At 39.9% G+C, this 20,955-nt stretch overlaps 1 protein-coding gene and 2 pseudogenes across 1 annotated transcript; 1 reads left to right on the top strand and 2 right to left on the bottom strand.

Annotated features, from left to right (window-relative positions):
- Positions 1-1,256: 1,256 nt before the first annotated feature.
- Positions 1,257-3,468, bottom strand: LOC755629 (annotated as a pseudogene).
- Positions 3,469-6,849: 3,381 nt separating this feature from the next.
- Positions 6,850-10,854, top strand: LOC105439682 (integrase/recombinase xerD homolog). Its single transcript, XM_030996207.1, has one exon. The coding sequence runs from the start codon at positions 6,963-6,965 to the stop codon at positions 8,244-8,246; it is 1,284 nt and encodes a 427-aa protein (XP_030852067.1). The 5' UTR covers positions 6,850-6,962; the 3' UTR covers positions 8,247-10,854.
- Positions 10,855-14,762: 3,908 nt separating this feature from the next.
- LOC593932 lies at positions 14,763-16,416 on the bottom strand (annotated as a pseudogene).
- Positions 16,417-20,955: the final 4,539 nt, after the last annotated feature.

The following is a 20,955-nucleotide window of genomic DNA, read 5'->3' on the forward strand; positions in this document are numbered from 1 at the left end:
ATGTAAAAGTAGAATTAAAACAGAATGAAAACTCCATTAAAAACAATCAATCAAGTTTTACATTACAATTTCCGGACTAAAATAACTGATATCCGCCTAACTAAATGTATTATACAGTAAAGTATTGATGTAAAAGTAGAATTAAATCAGAATGAAAACTCCATTAAAAAAAATCAATCAAGTTTTACATTACAATTTCCGGACTAAAATAACTGATATCCGCCTAACTGAATGTATTATACAGTAAAGTATTGATGTAAAAGTAGAATTAAAACAGAATGAAAACTCCATTAAAAACAATCAATCAAGTTTTACATTACAATTTCCGGACTAAAATAACTGATATCCGCCTAACTGAATGTATTATACAATAAAGTATTGATGTAAAAGTATAATTAAAAGATATATATCAAGATGGCGGGCCTCACCTCGAGAATATGTAGTCCCATACATATAAGACCTACATGTGATGATCTCTTCTGAGTATATGTAGTTTTCCGCGGGTTTCCGTCGGTTTTAACGAACCTGTTACCAATTTAATACATTTTTGTGGTCCAAAAGAGTCCGTTTTATGCGCACTTTACAATGAATGTTAGCCTGTTCCCGCCTGTTCACCTCGAATTAAAGCTCCAATACGATCCAAAGATGGCAGAATTTGTTTTTTTCTTTTCATTTGTGTGCCATGTGACAGTGCGAGTACTCAATGTATTATGACACAAGGTCTCAGCCTAATGATTAGAGTCACTTTTATATACTAGAAATAGCATACACAGGCCGTTTTTTAAAACTAAATAATTAGAAGCCATTGATATAAGCCATGAGCTAATTAGTATAATCATATGTCTAAATGTAATGGGAGAATACATACAGCTTTTGCTGACATGATTTCTAGGTATGTACAGTTAACAGCCAAATTATTCATACCCTTAAAGGTAAAGACCAGTATTGAAAACGCCCCAATTTCAAAAAATGAAATGGAAGCTCTCATTACCAATCATGTGAAAGAATATGTTTTGACTAATACATGATGATAAAAAATTTGCCGGGAAACCGCTTACTAATTCATATATTTGGTAAATTTGTTTCTCTCATGGTCTGTGAGAGATATAGGGTAGTCCCATATACATCTTTCTGTGTATAGTGCTTGTAACTTTACGAAGAATGGGCCAAATTTCTTATCATTTAGATGATTCCAGAACCTTGCAGATGCTAGATGCTAGATGATCAACCTTTTCTGATCGATTCCACAACGTTTCTTTCACAATGCAATCGCATGACCATAACTGGTCTTTACCTTTAACAAGTTTTGTTTTGTCCAGATTAATGTTTCTCGAGAATGTAACATATCAAATCTTACATCTTAAAGTATTTGACAAAGGTCCTAACTCAACCAGTCCATTTGTTATATTCTCGAGTAACGAAAAACACAAGAGACATCAAATTTATCAGGAGTATGAATAACTAAGTTGTCAATTTAACTGTATTGCGCATTATTTTGTGCAACTCTATGGTGCTTATCTTGGGTCGATCTGCACGTTGAAGACCTTGGGGCGTCTTGGGAACTTATAAGTAGCGTCGAAACTCGCTTTCTGACCATCCGGACATTTGAAGTTTAGTTGATGCAGGAATGTGGTGAAGTAGATGAAAAGCTGGATTCGAGCCACACCTGATCCGAGACACCGCCGAGGACCAAGGCTAAAGGGTATTGCAAGTTTCGTCTTTTCCTCGTCAAGCGTTCCGTCCTGCGCTAGGAAACGACGAGGGTTGAAGACTTCGGGTTTCTCCCAAACATCAGGATCAAAGTGGGCTGAGTAGAGACTAACAAAGACTAACATGTCTTTTGGAACGTAGTATCCATCAAGAACTGTATCCTGTGTCGTGCTATGAGGTACAGCAAAAGGGACAGCTGCTGCATGGCGCTGGATTTCAAGAAGGCATGATTGCGTCAAAGGGAGGTTGTCACGGTCATTCAATGTTGGCAAACGACCACGACCAACAAACTGATCGATCTCGTGTTGGACATCAGACTGAACATTGGGGTAGGTAACCATGTAGACCATGATCCACTCTAAGGTAGCCAACACTGTCTCCGTTCCTGCTGGAAAAAAGTCAAAGGCGCTTTGGTAAAGTGCCTTTCCGGCCAACCCCAAACGTTGAAGTTCTTCCTCCCCACTGTTGTGGCCCGTAGAAATCAGATGGTCGATTACATCTCGTTCAGATCCAGGTTCATACAAGACGGCATGTTCTTCAATAACTCCACTAAAGAGTTTTCCAAATTTCTTTCGATACTCCTGCAATGTGGTCTTATACTTTGTGGTTATAAATCTTAGCCAGGGCAAGAAGTCTACGGGGTTTCCACTTCCGGAAGGCTTTTCGGCTTTGTCGGTCAAATTTAGAATGTCGTTTAGTAACTTGCTATCATAGGAGCTACGCTTACTAAACATATACCAAAGGATCATATTGGTCACAGACAAACGGATTAGACGCCTAATGTCTAACCCCCCTTCGCATTTGGAAACTTTCAGGTGTCGGACAAGTTCTTCTGCTTCGCCTTTCGCGACACCCTCCAGGAACTGTGCTTGGCCGCCTTCTGAGAAATGCCTGAGACACGTCTCGGCAAGTTTCCGGTGAAGCTTCAATTGCTCGCTATAGGTGCTAAAACTAATGGACGGGCCATAGACGTTCGTCTCATCGATTACTTTGAAGGTGAACAGATCTGGGCGACCCGCAAAGACGGCTGGTTGCTTTGTCAAAGCCTCCTTGATAGCCTGAAATCCGTTCAAAACAAGAAGAGGTCGGTTGCCCATATGAATCTTGAAGACATTTCCATATACCTTTGCCAGCTTCATCAAGGATAGATGTGGACCAGTCTGATCCAAGGACAGCATGTTACCAATAACAGGAAGCCCCCAGGGACCAGGCAGTGGACGCCCGCCACTTTTGGCCAATTTTCCATTCTCTCGTTTTGTATTAATCCAATATCGAGTGATGAGAATTGATGTGGTAATTATAACTACATAAGTGACGATTGACGTCGAATTCAGGAACTGGTTATCAGCCATACTTTAAGCGAACCTCTCTATTTTTGGACCGATCGAGTAGAAGGTTAGAAGGCAATATGGAATATCACAACACAGTGCAGATTTCCTGTTCAAATGCATTCTGCATGAGTGAATGAAACTAGGTGCGGTGATTTTTAGAGACCTGGGGGCGTTTTACAAAACTTGTCATCAGTGACGAATGTTTTTGTTATGAGCTACTGAAATTCTTGCTTCTGTTTGGTTATCAGCAGATTTGACACTGCTTTTTGTCATTGAAAAAAGGCTTTGTAAAATGGGCCCCTGGACATCACACAAAGGAGTACATAATTATAGTCCAGCCTCTGTTCTGCATGTTGCGCGCCCAATCAGCTGATAAAATAACACACCCTCAACATTGACAGTAGACCTTGCCATTCCTCTCATTCTGTACCCCGATAACGTTCTGTTGGACGGTAGGCCTACTTTCCTTTGTCCTAAGTCTTTTGGGAAGACATTATTCTACATTTGCCACACTCGACCCATGTGATGTAAATGGGTACCTGGCAGGAATTAATTCTTTGAAATGCTAGAGCGGCGTAATGGCAGCCATGCTAAAGCCGGGGTAATATAATTGCGAAGCGCCAGGAGTGTCAAGTCTGACAGTTATGAGCGCTATACAAGAACCCACTATCCATCATTTTTATTATTATTTGAGGAACCGCACGATGGGTGGAGACACCGGGTTGTGTGAGGAATCGCTGCGTGTTGTTGTTGTTGTTTTTGATTAGTGCTTCATAGCAATCAGTCAATTTTGACTTTTATCACCAACAAATTTGATAGAAGAATAAAAACAAAAACCGAACAGAATCTAGACTAGAGTACAAACTGAACAGCTAGGTCAAGTACGTGCTATATAGTCACAGCCTTTCCTTTATCGCTGATCGTTCTTATAAAGTAGAGAATAAGCTGCCCTTGATCAATGGCTACTATACATGAACAAAAGAGAAATATCTTGTGCGTGAAACTAATTCATATATGTTATTTATAAAACCGCACTAGACTACAAAGAATTATTTTTCTCAAAGGGTAGTAGTCTTGTTTTGTATTATTTCTCAAAGTGTAGTAGTTGTGTATTATATGGATATTTCTTTTGTACAAAGCACATAAATATATTACTTAAGGCAATAAAAACATCAAATTAAAATGGATTGTGGGTTTATAAAGGTAGCTTAGCAAAAGCCATTCCATCTATTACCATCATCATTACCCCCCTTGTTTTCCCTTTTTTTGTCATGATTCCAATCGTACAACATTTAATTTACCTTTTATTTATATTATACTGAGGGATGGGCTCTAGCATAAGGACCACACTCCTTTTTAGCTCATCCCTTCACTCCCATTATGTTATGTTATTTTGTTGTTGTTGAATGTATGATATTATATGTGTGATTATTCCTCATTTAATTGTATATGTTCTTGTATTTTTAATGATGAGTGTAAATAAACGAACTTGAACTTGAACTTGAAAGGAAGCATGAATAGGCCAACAACAGAAGAAAACAACAACACGGTTTGCCTATCCTGTCTTTCAATGTATTTGTCCTATCCTTGTAAATCCATAATTACTTTTATAATAATCTAATATATACAAAAACAACGTCGAGTCGAACAACATACTCCTAAATATTATGATGAAAAGTACTACATATTTGTTAAAAATATATAATAAACTACTGGCTGTAAACAAATAGTTTGGCCAATTTATGCAACATGAAACTCAACCTCCCGTAAATTGCAACAAAAGGTTTTTCAGCGGTTTCCTGTAGTGTCTGATATTAGGAACAACATACTAAAAATCTTTTAAAAAATCGGATCCCCGGGAACCTGGTTATGAAAGGCCATAAATCATGAAATATATCCATCTCAAAGAAGGGAGTTCAGTGTCTATACCTAGGTGGGGGAGGGGGGGGGGGGGTCTAGGAATCTATTCATACAACTAACAATGGGTTAAGGCCACCAGAAAACCTTGAAAACCAGGTTAGTGTAAAACATGGCCGACAAATTGCCAATGATTCATCATTGGAAGTGAGTCACTTGTTGTTGTTTTTACAATGGGAATATATTTTGTTAGGTGAAAGTGGAGGTTAGCGGTAATGGTATAAAACTATAGGTGATAATGAAACATTTGGTAACAGTACAGCATTTTTGCCATTCAATATTGTGTGAATAATCAAAATTCCACATGATTGGATGTAAGCTTGCCTACTAAATGTTGAGGTTGTTAGAAGATTGAACTACATAAAACACATACTCTCTCCTAAGGACAATTTTATTCAACAAAATGTTGTTTTGGAACCACTTCCATCTTTATGGATGGGGTCCAGGGGCAGGGTCTTTGCCGGTGGTCTAGGGGGACGGAACCCCCGGAAGTTCTTCGAATTTGAACAATTTAAAATTCAAAATGTCCGTCACGAGCAATGGAAATCGTAATTTCCTCCTCGAAAATCTATTAACTCCTATCATTGAATTGTAAAAATCATCTCTATTTTTCTCTTATGTCAATTTTATAGAACTGTTTTTCTTTGTACTGTTGTCATTTCGTCCGCAGCCTTCTTAGGTACATGTCGAGCAAACTTATTGGAAATGTAGTATGTGTGAATTTAACATTCATGTTTTTCCTTTTCTCTCTCTTTTTCGCGCTCTCTCCTTTTCCTGTCCCCCTCTATCTTTTTCTCTATTACATTCTTTTCTCATTTTCTTCCGTCGCTTTCTTGTATTTCCCATTACCATTTTCAAGACCGTCAAAAAAAGAAGAGGAGGGCTGCGGCCGATTGGCCGCCCCCGAACTGCAACTCATTTATAAATGTACATATTAATATATGCAGGTAATACGCATATCTTGTAGTGGGATTTAGTTTCCATTCTATCCAATACGTTGCTGAGCCGTGACTCGGATTAACGATTTTTCCCCTTCTCTCTCTCTCTCTCTCTCTCTCTCCCCTTTCCCTATCTTCTTCTATCGTACCTTCTTTTCTCTTTCTCTTCTCAACAATAAGGGATAGAGCAACGTCGATCTGGTGCTGCTCAGTGGCTGCCTGGCTCACGATCAATTGGGCAAAAAGAATTTCCGTTTTGGTTTAATAAAATTTGGAGTGGACTATTAGGCTATTATTATTATTATTAATTATTATTTATTATTATGTTTTTTTCCGTTGCTCTTCCCCTTTATTGTTTCAGGACTGCCAAAGGGGGAAGGGGGCCGTGGCCGATTGAGCCTTCATCTGGATTTTCCACTATTTCTAAAACTAAACAAATGATAGAATAACGTGATCATAATAAATGATCAGAGTCATTCTGGGAGAGTCAAGGATAGACAAAACAATTGCTGGCATAGGCCAGAAATAGCGCGCGCCTTTTACAGCTGTTTAAGCGGTGCCTTTGTGGGACAGCGACATGTGAAATTTATCTCTGTAAAGAAACCGAAAATGCGCACAGCCAGTGAATCTACAACGGTGGAGTTATGCGCGCAGTAAGCGTGGGAACGCCGTGTGCAAGATTCCCGGCCCCCCCACTCAGTGTTATTTAGGGTACGCATATGCGTGTTCCAACCGACCCCCCCTTTTCAGCAAAAGTCCGGTGTGTAAAGTCAATACGGCTCGACCTTTTTCTTTTGTATACGAGCCTTTTTCCGCACCCCCCCCCCCCTTTTCAGCAAAAGTCCGGTGTGTAAAGTCAATACGGCTCGACCTTTTTCTTTTGTTACGAAAAGGACATTTTGGCAACACGCATGCGGTCATTTTGAAACCTGAGTGGGGGGGCCGGGGCAAGATTTTCTCACTTTCGACTTTATCTCCGCTCGGAGAAGTCCTTTTTCGAGAAGGCTCTACAATTGAGTATACAGATAAGTCTAAATAACGAGAGGAAATCCCAGTATATCGAAAGATGGGAAAGCGGAAATCAAGCCAGAGCCGGGTGGCCCGCCAACCAAAGATTGCTAGGCCTAGACAGTCTACAAGATTAAGGCAGTCTAGCAACGACACCACTCAAGACGTACTCGGCACCTCAACTCCCCGGCGGGCGGGGCGGCCAAAACGGGCGAGACACTCGAGCGGTAACCCCAGCAGTGGACGCTCAGCCACTACCAGCATAAACCCGGCTCCGGAGACTGACGGACCACAATACAGTGGAAACGAGACAACTGGAGCGAACCAGTCATCAAGCCAGCCGCCTTTACATGCACAGCCAATGCAAGATGGGGCGATTCCGCAAACTAGCACCAGGAGCACGAGACCGACCAAGTCGTATACCTACGGGAATAGTGCTGACCTAGCAGCAGAAACACATAGACTACTAGGACAGTCCTTAGCAGAGGGATCACAGCGGGCATACCAGAGTGCTGTAGACTCATTTCAAGAGTTTCGATTGAATAGACAACTGAATACATCATGGCCTACAACAACTACACAGGTTATGGCATTCATCGCACACCTCTCCATTAATGGGAAATCATCATCAACCATCACAAAGCATGTCGCAGCGTTATCATATTTACACAATATGTACAGCTGGGCGGACCCAACTAAACATTTCTTAATTAAGAAAATGCAGGAAGGGAGCAGGCGCGACAGATCTATGGTAGACAGTAGAAGACCCATAACTTGGGAACTTTTAGAGACAATCATACCAACATTATACCTTGTATGCTATTCTCACTACGAATCAATGATGTTTCACGCATCATATTTATTAGCATTTTTTGGGTTTCTGAGAGTGGGAGAATTCACGATTCAAAGGAAGGGCGATGACTTAAACAAGGTCATAGCGAGGGATGACATCAAATTTTGCAGTGGCCCGAAGGGAAGCCTGCTAGTACGTATTAGATTCTCAAAAACCGACCAATACGGGCAAGGAACCACGATCAATATCGGTAGCAATGGGACAGATGAAAAGTGCCCTGTGAAAGCCATGAAAGCATACCTCCGTGTAAGACCTGATATAGATGGTCCGTTATTTTGTCATCGTGATGGGGCCCCTGTAACTAGGTATCAATTTAGTTCAGTTCTGAAGAAAACCCTACAGCACAACGGGTACAGTGGTAGCCAATATGGCACACACTCCTTTCGAATCGGAGCGGCAACCACAGCGGCCCTGAAAGGCGTTCCCCCAGAACAGATAATGGCAATGGGAAGGTGGCGCAGCTCTGTGTACATGCGTTATATCCGCTAAATATCAGGTGCAACTTAAAATTGATAGGAATAAACGTTATCATAAACATAATAATTATAAGGATAATAATAATGATAACTTTATATACAGCATAATATGTTACGATATCAACGCGCTCCACATAAATTATGCAATTAATTCCCAACAAGGCCACAACATTACATTAATAGAGATCACCATGACAAATTGGAGTTAAATTACTAACGGGCAAACGGGAAAGCAGTAATAATTCTACACAATTATTTAACCTAATTCGTTATAATACAATAAAAAGTTGAACACGACACAAAGTATACAACGTGCAGATCAATTATGTGAAGTGCTCATGTTAATAACCAGAATGGGACTGGAGGATCAACCAGGAGTTACTATCCTGATTAGACTCCCCCAATCATTAATATTGTCGTAACCCCCATCGCTGCTAGGTTTTACATGTAACACAGAGGAACGATCATTCCTTCCTTTTTTCCTTTTAATGGAAACCTACTATCACATACTTTCATAGTAAATTATAAGTGGGAGAATAAGTAGCCCGCGTGTATGATGATATGAATATGAATATAGAACACATTACTTTGGGGAGTTTTTTTTCCATCCTGTTTCAGAGACAACCGGCGACAGGATCTGGATCGTAGGCGACAGCTTGGTCAGACGTGCCAAGCAGAGGGCGAGCATGCCCAACCGCCAAGATCTGGGAAGAGCAAGAGGGACGGTCCAATGGCACGGTCAGGGAGGAGCGACGTTACAAGACCTTCCGCGCCTGGTGGAGAACAGGTTGAGATACAACCAACGAGCACCTGCGCTAGTAATCGTGCATCTGGGAACAAATAACTTGGGCCTGAATGATGCCTGCCAATGCAGAATCGCGATCGATATGGCTCTTCAAACCCTTCGGACAGCCATGCCTCGTACGCACATCGCCTGGTCGACCATCATCCCACGCCTATTCTATCATAGCAGTCGTGGTCATCGAACATCACAAGACGCCATGGATGGGGTCAGGAAATCGCTCAACAAGTACGCGAGGAGATTAATAGCCCGGCTGCCGAATGCGTCAGTTATTGCTCATCAGTTGGATCCATCCAATCACAGTTTATTTTTAAGAGATGGGGTACACCTGTCCGACAGAGGATCCGACGCTCTCATCGATAACTTCCAAGAAGGAATAGACTCGGGCTTGGGTACACATGAATAGAACATTTACATCCACGGAAACGGGACAATAACACTAATTCGGCTATTAATGAGCCTTGTGGAATCTCGGACAGACTGGGTTCGATGTGACAATGGAATTATTATAACACAAAAAGTTGAGGAACAGCGTGTTGTAACGTGAGTTACATATTCAGATATATACGCCTTCATTTTGGGATTCACATTAAACTTGAAACTTATTTAATTGCTGACAAACTAGAACCATATTTAAATTAATGATTGATTTTGATGTACTAGTATACGTCGTACATAATTGTTAAGCTAGCAGAGGGTGGAGTCAGAGCCACTCGGTCGCACAGTAGCCTCAGAACTACAAAGTGGGCCATAGGGGAATTTTCCCCGACAAAGGAAATATAATTATTTTGCTCGTTAAACTAAGCCACAATGGCAATATTGTCGGGTTTTCGCCTCTATCACTGTCTGGCTAGCAGCAGGAATAATAACATAAGATTACAATATGTTACGGATTGAATCCATGATAAATACATGATAATAGTTAGTTAAACAGCATGGGTCCATAGATGGTAAGGAAGCAACCATGGCAAACCACGCCCAACCCCCCCCCCCCCCACACACACAAAAAAAAAAAAAAAATGTGGGTGGAGGATTTCTTTTACTCGTGATTATTCCATGGTTGGTTCCGATTATCACCACTTCTTATATATGCGCTGGTATAGTAGCACCGGGATAACATTGGGGATACTGCAGGAGATACTATCCTGTCGGTGGGTCACGTAAACCCCAGGTATCTGGGGTGATCGGAGGGAGTTACTACCCTTGCGCTGATCGCGTGACTCGAGACCCCACAAATATAGTGTTTCCATAACTATGTTATTTATGCATTGATGATTTTGTGAGTATTGAAAAGTTGTGGGGATCATCCGTAGGAGATACTATCCTACCGGCAGGTCACGTAAACCCCAGGGACCTGGGGTGATCGGAGGGAATTACTATCCTTCCGCTGATCGCGTGACTCGAGATCCCACAAATATAGTGTTTCCATAACTATGTTATTTATGCATTGATGATTTTGTGAGTATTGAAAAGTTGTGGGGATCATCCGTAGGAGATACTATCCTACCGGCAGGTCACGTAAACCCCAGGGACCTGGGGTGATCGGAAGGAGTTACTATCCCTCCGCTGATCACGTGACCGGAGATCCCTACAATTTTGAGTTTCACTCATGGTACATGTACCCTTAAGATTGTTGAATCATATCACGTTTATACATTATTGTCGAATTGTTTATGGTGGACCCTCTTTATTGTGGTTATAAGATTTTGTTATTGCTTTTATGCATGTTACTTGTTTTACTTTGACTTTCCTACTTTACATGTTTTGAGGAAAAGGACTCCTAGTTTCGGAGCGGAATAAATGTCGAGCAAACTGCAAATCAGTCTAAAGTTGTCTTCTTCCTAGAATAACGTGATCATAATAAATGATCAGAGTCATTCTGGGAGAGTCAAGGATAGACAAAACAATTGCTGGCATAGGCCAGAAATAGCGCGCGCCTTTTACAGCTGTTTAAGCGGTGCCTTTGTGGGACAGCGACATGTGAAATTTACCTCTGTAAAGAAACCGAAAATGCGCACAGCCAGTGAATCTACAACGGTGGAGTTATGCGCGCAGTAAGCGTGGGAACGCCGTGTGCAAGATTTTCTCACTTTCGACTTTATCTCCGCTCGGAGAAGTCCTTTTTCCCCGGCCCACCCACCCCTCTTTAGTTTAAGTAGAGTTGAAGAAGTAAACTACTTAAAGTTGATTGAGGATTAACAAATTGGAAGTACAATGTTGTTTTGAGTGATATAACGAATTGTATGTATTTAATATCATGGTAACACGGGGGTTGACTGGGGGAGGATTTCTTTTACTCGTGATTATTCCATGGTTGGTTCCGATTATCACCACTTCTTATATATGCGCTGGTATAGTAGCACCGGGATAACATTGGGGATACTGCAGGAGATACACTATCCTGTCGGTGGGTCACGTAAACCCCAGGTATCTGGGGTGATCGGAGGGAGTTACTACCCTTCCGCTGATCGCGTGACTCGAGACCCCACAAATATAGTGTTTCCATAACTATGTTATTTATGCATTGATGATTTTGTGAGTATTGAAAAGTTGTGGGGATCATCCGTAGGAGATACTATCCTACCGGCAGGTCACGTAAACCCCAGGGACCTGGGGTGATCGGAGGGAATTACTATCCTTCCGCTGATCGCGTGACTCGAGATCCCACAAATATAGTGTTTCCATAACTATGTTATTTATGCATTGATGATTTTGTGAGTATTGAAAAGTTGTGGGGATCATCCGTAGGAGATACTATCCTACCGGCAGGTCACGTAAACCCCAGGGACCTGGGGTGATCGGAAGGAGTTACTATCCCTCCGCTGATCACGTGACCGGAGATCCCTACAATTTTGAGTTTCACTCATGGTACATGTACCCTTAAGATTGTTGAATCATATCACGTTTATACATTATTGTCGAATTGTTTATGGTGGACCCTCTTTATTGTGGTTATAAGATTTTGTTATTGCTTTTATGCATGTTACTTGTTTTACTTTGACTTTCCTACTTTACATGTTTTGAGGAAAAGGACTCCTAGCTTCGGAGCGGAATAAATGTCGAGCAAACTGCAAATCAGTCTAAAGTTGTCTTCTTCCTAGAAGAGAGAAAATGCTAACCAGTTCAGTATATCGTATATTTCTTTTGATTTGAATATGGGATGTATCTTTAATTTCCACTTTTTCCTTGACACTTTAAAAATTCCGTATTTCCCTTTAAATGTGAGACTCTGTCCCGGGCGGGCCGGATGACTAGGACCCGGATGAGGACCGAGGCCGAGGTCCATCTTTGAATATCTGAATATTCTACTGGAAGAGTTTTTCTATGGATAATTTTTCATTCATTGTGAATATTGTCATAAAACTTCTCCAATATGAATCAAGATATAACATGTGATAATTACGACCCAGTACAAATTGTATATAAATTGTCTATGCCATCCTGTTCAAGGATCGGTCTTCCTAGGGGTAGGTTACTTGAACGTTTAATATGATGTTATATATTTGTATGATCATATAATTTCATGATCATATAGATATTTGTATTGCACAGTCTGAATGGATTTGACGACCCCACAAGCCTAGGCATTGAAACCAAAATGGCGGCCATCTTAGATAGGGTATCCAATATGAGGCTACTCTAATCCTTTATAATTATTCAAACCATACCAGTGAATCTCGAAAACATAATTTTAGTCTTAACAAATACAGCTTTCCTTAAAATAGTAACTCATGTCCGATCATGGTTAGGAGACTTGCAGCCATTTTAGACGCCATCTTTGGTTTTCAGGCTTCTTGGTTGCCATAACCCAGTTGTATGAATGGATTCTAAGACCCCAAACCTAGGTATAGAGACCGAAAGATATCTCCAAGATGAATTTGTCATGATTTATGGCTATTTAATGTCGTAATACGGAGTAAGCCACAAGAACTCGACCATGCAAGCACCTTGGTATTGTAAAGGGTGGGTGATGAGCCCATTTATTTGTTGATCATCAGCAGTAGGCCTAATAAAAAACCAAGCAAATCAATCCAGAAATGACAAATATTAGTACAAGCATAGATTCCTATCAACAGGTATGAACAGTCGATTTTACAGGCACCTCACATATTATATATGAGACAACAATGTGGGCGAGGTAACCAGACAGTAAATTATCAAACTGCTGGTTTACGGTATTAATCTACATAAACTGTGACATTAATGTACATCAATGATAATATAATAATAAAGATAATCTCGAAGTCTTCAATTAGCACATATTATATGAAAGCATATTGAAAATACATTAATAAACTACACTAATTAAACAATGTATATATTAAATCATATCGTACTATAATTTCTACCCAAATTCTGAAGGTACAAGCCGGAGCAGCTCGCGGCTCCCAACAGGCAACACAGTCCCAGCTAGACCAGTACAATCTGACAACTCCTATAGTGCACCTCACTAGCATTTCTTCTATCATAAATCATTAAAACATTCTTACAGTAGGCCTACACTAATAACATAAAGTAACTCATCAATTAAATTAACATACAAAGATTCCCTGGGCGCCGCCATCTTTATCCCAATGTTAACATCATGCGCCCTCAACGGCGAAATTATTACAATCAATAATTCACACTAAATACAGGTATGATTTAAATGACAATTTCTCTAATCATCATGTAGAATAAATGTAATACTATTTATATAAACGGCTAATGTAATTTGAGTAATTGGATATCATCCCAATGAAGACACTATATCGGAAGTTGTCAAGTACAAACTCAAATACATTCTTCTTCCAAAATAATTCTTACTTTCCTCTCCTGAAGGACATAAAAACATTTTATAGATATGTATCAAAACTTTTAATCTTTACTATCAAACTATGACATTTAAAGAAGACAACTTACTTCTTCCAAAGGTGTAAACTGAAACAAGGACGGTGCAAGCTAAACACACACGGCCCGACACACGCACAACATCCTCGAACCATGACAAGATGCAATGTATCCTACTTAACTGCTATGTCAGGTATATTCCTGCGCCCACATACAAGGACCTATGACAATACTATGAAAAAAATATCCTTCCTCTTCTTGCTATTGTTCTACAAACACCTTCTGAATAAAGTAAAAAAAATTAGCTATGACACATTATATGCAATCTTATTCCTTTTTGCATAGACTCAAAATAAATCAATTCTTCCTCAAAATAACAAAACAAACTTTTAAATCGAGGAACTACTTTTCGTTCACCGTATTTTTAGCGGCATTTTTATGCACATTTTACAAAGTCACTTGCATAAGAAAAAATACGTATAGATCCAATTTCCTACATCAAGGTTATTGGTTGCCAACATGGACGCCATTTAAAACATAACTTCTTTCCGGGTGTCCAATTTTCTTTATTTTTTAAATTTTGCTCCTAATGTCAAGCACTACAAGATACCGTTTTGGAAAACCTTTGTTGCAATTTTGAACCGACTTCCAGCTCAAAATGAGAAATAAAATACTGGTTAAATCCAGTTGTGATCTATTTACAATGATCTTTCGAAAGGAAAATGTGTTGCAACAAAGGACAGTGTATATCATGACTAACCTTCAAGTTCAAATCTTTCGGGTGTCTAGCTGCCCTATACACCAACTCAAGGCCCAATTTCTGACCATTTGGACAACATTTGATGTAGGAGTGTGGTGAAGTAGATGAAGAGGTTGGTGTGCAACAATTTCGATACAAATAGCCGTATGGTTGAACACCTTATGATCTCGGGACAACCTCCACGTTAAATTCCACTGGGCGTCTAACGAGCCCGAAAGCCGATTCTAGACTCACTTTCTGACCTTGTGGACAACTAAGATTTAGTTGATGCAGGAGTGTGGTGAAGTAGATGAAAATATTGATTCGAGCCAAATCTGAGCCGATGCACTTTCTGCGACCAAGACCGAATGCAACCACAAGCTTCTCCTTGTCCTTGTCCAATGTTCCATCCTGCGCGAGAAAACGACGAGCGTTGAAGGCTTCTGGTTGGTCCCAAACCTCTGGATCAAAGTGAGCTGAGTAGAGGTTGACGAAGACTACCATGTCCTTAGGAACGAAATATCCGTCAAGAACTGTATCCTTGGTCGTGCTGTGAGGAACGGCGAAAGGAACAACTGATGCGTGACGCTGTATTTCAAGAAGGCATGACTGCGTTAACGGTAGATTGTCAAAGTCGTTCAAGGTTGGCAAACGACCACGACCAACAAACTGATCGATCTCACCTTGAACATCAGACTGAACTTGTGGGTAGGAAGCCATGTAGAGGAGCATCCACTCTAAGGTTGCAGATGTAGTCTCATAACCTGCCCCGAAAAAGTCATATGCAATTTGAAGGAGTGTCTTTCCATCCAACCCCAACCGTTTAAGTTCTTCATCCCCGCCCTTAGTGCTGGTAGTAATGATATGATCGACTATATCCCTCTCGGATCCAGGCTCATAGACTGCGTGATGTTCTTCAATGATTCCCTGTAACATTTGCCCGAATTGTTCTTGCCATTCCTTTAATTTCCTTGTACTTTTTGTCATGATAAATTTCAGCCAAGGTAGGAAGTCTACGGGGTTTCCATTTCCTGTTGCCTTGGAGAATTTGTCTGCAAAACCGAGGAGTTCGATGAGTTTTTTGTCTTTATAGGATGAACGCTTGCTCAACAAATACCAAAGCACTATATTGCTCACTGACAAATTTATCAGACCTTTAAGGTTAGCGCCACTTTTCTTGTTAGAGGCTTTCAGATACCGGACAAGTTCTTGTGCCTCGCTTTCAATAACTTTCTCTAGGACCTGGATCTGTCCTCCTGCAGTAAAATGGCGAAGCGACGTTTCGGCAAGCTTTCGATGGAGCTTCCATTGCTCGCTGTAGTTGCTAAAACTAATGGACGGGCCATAGACGTTCGTCTCGTTGATTACTTTGAAGGTAAACAGATCTGGGCGACCCGCAAAGACGACTGGCTGCTTGGTCAAAGCCTTCTTGGTAGCCTCAAGTCCGTTCAAGACAAGAACAGGTCGACTGCCCATCTGAATCTTGAAGACATTTCCATAGTCCTTTGCCAGCTTCATCAAGGATAGATGTGGGCCGCTCTGATCCAATGACAGCATGTTACCAATAACAGGGAGTCCCCAAGGACCAGGGAGCGGACGCCCTCCACTTCTAGCCACCTTCTCACTCTCTCGTTTTGTATTAATCCAATATCGAGTGATGAGAACCACCGTGATGATCAGCACCAGATAGGTGGTGACTGTTACTGAATTGAAGAGTTGATCATAACCCATTATTTCTAGCAAATTTGTCTTCATGATGGTATCTAGTATGTTGTGCTAAGCGACCAAAACATTATTGTGCTTCACTGCAAAAGTTTTTTTTCAAACTGTTACACGTTGCTCCCACAGAGATCTAGATTTTGTTTAAGTAAGCTAGGCTAGTAGGTCATAATATTATTTGCTCGTCAATCTTAGAGATCGAAGTTCAGTCACGTGATTTAATTTACACAAATTAAAGAGGAGATGCCTTCATTTAAGATACTGAATATGACTACGTTCATGTCGACTCTGCAATATGTTGCTGCGTATTTGGGTTTTAAGGCTTTTATCGTTGCTTATTTTCAAAATATATTTCCCCCTATACTTTTCGATTGTTTGGTTACTCAACATTATTATTGTCTGTTTATCTGTCACCATTACCCTATATAGCAGTTTAGTAATTTGACCATTACTTTTTCTTAGTTTATTTTGATATTAAATTGATTGAAAATGTTTTATTTTTTCATCTATATTGCCATCTTGCACTTGTTTAACCTGTATGCATGTTTAGCTCACCTTTATAATACTTGTAACCATGATAAGCTTTGGTCCTTGGTCCTTTGAATCATAATAATAATAATAATAAAAACGTTACTTATAAAGCGCTTACCACCGAAGTCTCTAAGCGCTATACACACAAAATAGAATGATATACAATTACATCTTATACAAAACTAAAAATGCAAATAGACATACAAATTACAATACATATGGAATACACGTCAAAGTGAACAGCGTTAATTAATCATCAAACGCAATTTTGAATAAATGTGTCTTGAGACTAGTTTTGAATAGGTTAACAGTTTGACAGTTTTTTACATTTAAAGGTAATCTGTTCCAAAGTTCAGCAGAAGCTTTGCGAAAGGAGCGATTACCATAAAAAAGAGTTGACACAGAAGTAGATACGAGGTTTAATTGTGAAGATGACCGTAAACTGCGTGAGGGTTTGTATTCCTCGATTAATTCTTGCAGATAAATTGGTGCCAATTCATGAATGCATTTATAAGTTAAAACTAAGATTTTGTACATAATGCGGTACCTCACCGGCAACCAATGCAATTCGCGAAGTACTGGGGTGATGTGTTCACAAGAACGCATGCGTGTTACAAGCCTGGCAGCAGAGTTTTGGATTCTCTGGAGTCTTGCAATGTGCGAGTCCGGAAGGCCATAAAGAAGGCTATTGCATTGATCAAGACGGCATGTAATAAATGCATGTATAAGCGTTTCGGTAGATTTTTGATCAAGAACATTTCTAATACGACCTATCTTGTACAAGGCATATGAAGCTGAGCGACAAATATTTTTTATATAATCATCCATCCTAAGATCATTTTCAAAGATGACACCAAGGTTGTATATTTATATGTATTTATAAACCGAAATAAATCAATAAATAAGCAGTATACCCGGGCTATAGTAAATCTGTGCAAGAATATCTCTTTGGAGATAGGGGGAGGGGGTGTTAAAAAACAGGATGAGATAATTCTGATGATAATTTAACGTCGGCTTTTTGCAAGAAGGCTGTTACTGCAATTGACAATAGTTATTGTACGGCGTTTTTGCAGGCAACCAATATAAATCACATTCACCCGGGATAGCCTCGTGAGCATTAATAATGTTCTTACCGATGGCCCTGGAATGTTAAATATTACCCCCGTTCAAGGTAGCCAAGCTTTTGTGATAAGGCGCTCAAGCTTTAAAGGAAGTTCCTTCCATTGAGTTTACCCATTTACTTAGTAAAGGTAAATTGATGTCTTCCCAAATGACATAAGTGACGTGACAGGGATTTGAACCCCATACCATGTGATTCATAGCCCAGGGGGGTGTTTCACAAAGATCCTACGTCGAACTTATCTCTAAGTTGGACTTAACAATTATGGAAAGCTGTTAGGATCTATGCAAATATTTTGTACAAGTTATTTTATAAGGTATAAAATGTTGATTCAAATCATTCATACTTTTTATTATCAAGTATCAAGGAGATTTCATGTTCTTGATGTGAAATTAATAAAATGTCTAAAAAACTTGAATTGTTCGCTTATGAATACATTCTATTAAAGGTACACTGCACTACTTGTAGCTACTTGCTCCCTCTATATAACAAACAATGCCTAATCGGTGACCATTGGTCCCCCATGATCCTCTTTTTCTTATGTTAACTGAGAGCTGAGTTAATGAGATAACCACCTGTTCAGTGACCTTGCAGGGCGGTCTAATCCCTCCTGTAAACTATGGCAGATAAGCTTTAAGGCTACAAATGGCTCTCCATAATTTTTAAGTGCAACTTAGAGTTAGTTTCGACTTAGCATCTTTGTGAAACACCCCCAAGTTACTACGAGTCTACGACCCTTTCACAATGCTTGATCCTAACTCCTTCCTGTGTTAGATTATGTCCTTGGTATATGTGTGATTAGCATATCTTGCAAAAACAATCTAAGAACGTGCAATGACCTTAAAGAACAACGTTAAACAAATACAAATACAATATATTGATAACCGAATAGGTCCTATAATATATACCCGATTATCACGTATGCCGCCAAACAATTTGGGGCCATTAAGTTTTGTTTGTTATTAGTCTTTTGTCCGTCTGAGTCGGTATGATAAGAGCTGAGCCATTTATAATACAGAGTTTGACCAACACAATATGGCGAATGTTTCTTTATTTGCAAATACCAAACACAAGAATATACGCCATATTACTAGTCGGTCAAACTCTGTACAGAAAATGCTTTGGATAGGGGGTATATTATTTATTAGAGGAATTATAGCACAGTCGCCTGCCAAAATGTTAATGGACTTTCTAGTGATATTTTCGACACAATCCTGTTGTTTGTTTATTATTAAAAATACAAACATATATCATGATATATCTGAAGTGGTAAGATCATGAATAGCCCATAAGTGGCTAAAATTGTGTCACACTACTAATATCTCCATGTTTTTTAAAAATAATTATTGATACTAATTGTTGTAGATGTAACAAAAGTGGTATTCTAACTAATTCAGAGAATCGCTTGTTAAAGAAAGAGTATCACATGTTATTTTCATCTTTGTTGAGAAGGTGGGGGGGGGGGGGGGGGGAGAAGAGATGGACAATTCAAGTAAATAACACGGGGTGAAGAAAAAAATGATACAAATAACATGGGATATAAAGGAGAAGCTGGGAGTCGAACTGAGTACATTGCATTGTGAAGCAATCAGTCTTATCCACAAAACTACTTTGCCTCACTGCTATTAACTGGTTCGTTTCTTGTTGTTAACACTTTTTGCATGTTAATGACTTTACAAAATATGCTGATTTACCAGGGGCGGCGATACCGGGGGGGGGGGGGGGGGGGGGGGGCGGGGGGGGGGACACGCCCCCCTTAATTTTGTTAGGGGGGATCGCCCCCCCCTCAAAATTTAAATAAGTGCACACAACAAATGTATAGCAAATACTGAATAAAGACTTTAACACACTTTTAGGCTCTGGAGTGCCCAAGAGTGCAGCGTTTAGACAAATAAAAATGCCTAAAACGCCTGAGCTTCAGGGGGCTCCGCCCCTGGACCCCACGCCAATTTACGCTCCACTCTGTTTTGCTTTGCTCTACCTGATCGTAAATACTTTAGCCCCCCCCCCCCCAATTTGAAAAACGTTCCCATGGCCTGCGTAACATGTGAGAGTGGTGGTGATGCGGATTTTTGTTCTGCCCCCCCTCCTCCCCCCCAAAAGTTTTTGCTTATTACGCCACTTCTCCCTCATCCCTCGCATTTCGTCCCCCCCCCCCCTGTCATGAAAAGAAATCGCCGCCCCTGTGATTTACTGATTTTACGCTTTCGGGATGCATAATTATTATTATTTTTGTAGTCCGATGTTGTCAAGATTGCCCGTAATTTTTATTTTTCAGTTACTGATATTACTGAAATTATAGTGAGGTTTTATGTTATTTTCATTTATTTTGCAAACTACTGACTTAAACTTAAAGTGATATGAAGATCTAGGCCACTGCCCTGACATACCATAATGAATAGAACACGGGTCTGTTCAATTCAGTATATGCTACGAATTCTATAACAGGGCACCAATGAATAAGGGGGAGCTTGGGGCTGTCATACTGGTAATATTGGTCAAATCCAAAATGGCCGCCATCTGAGTTACAGGTCAAGTGTTGTTACAAAAGAAAATTGGCTAGTATGATACAAGTTTATACATTTATTGGGGTTTTCGGGGTCAGAGAATCTGATTATTTTTGTTTTGTAGCATTTTTTTATTTTATTAATTCAGTACAAAATATAAAAAAACATACAGCTTCATTGATTTACGTAGCATACAAAAATATAAAGAAAATTGTACATCCCTCAAAAAATACATAAGATAGTTTAATACACAGTACATAATGTTTTCAAATTAATTATACTAAATGAATATTATAAATCAAAGCCTAGGCACAGACAGACATACCACACACGCTCACACACACATACAAACTTACATATCCCCCTCACCCTTCATTCTAAAACTCAACAAATCCCTCTCCCTTACCTCCCTTACACATTTGTTGGAAATCCTGATATGCTTTATTAGTGCCCTTTTATGAGGCATTAATCCTC

The sequence above is a fragment of the Strongylocentrotus purpuratus genome, unplaced genomic scaffold (genome assembly GCF_000002235.5).
Source record: "Strongylocentrotus purpuratus isolate Spur 01 unplaced genomic scaffold, Spur_5.0 spur5_scaffold_3, whole genome shotgun sequence".
NCBI classification, from domain to species: domain Eukaryota; kingdom Metazoa; phylum Echinodermata; class Echinoidea; order Camarodonta; family Strongylocentrotidae; genus Strongylocentrotus; species Strongylocentrotus purpuratus.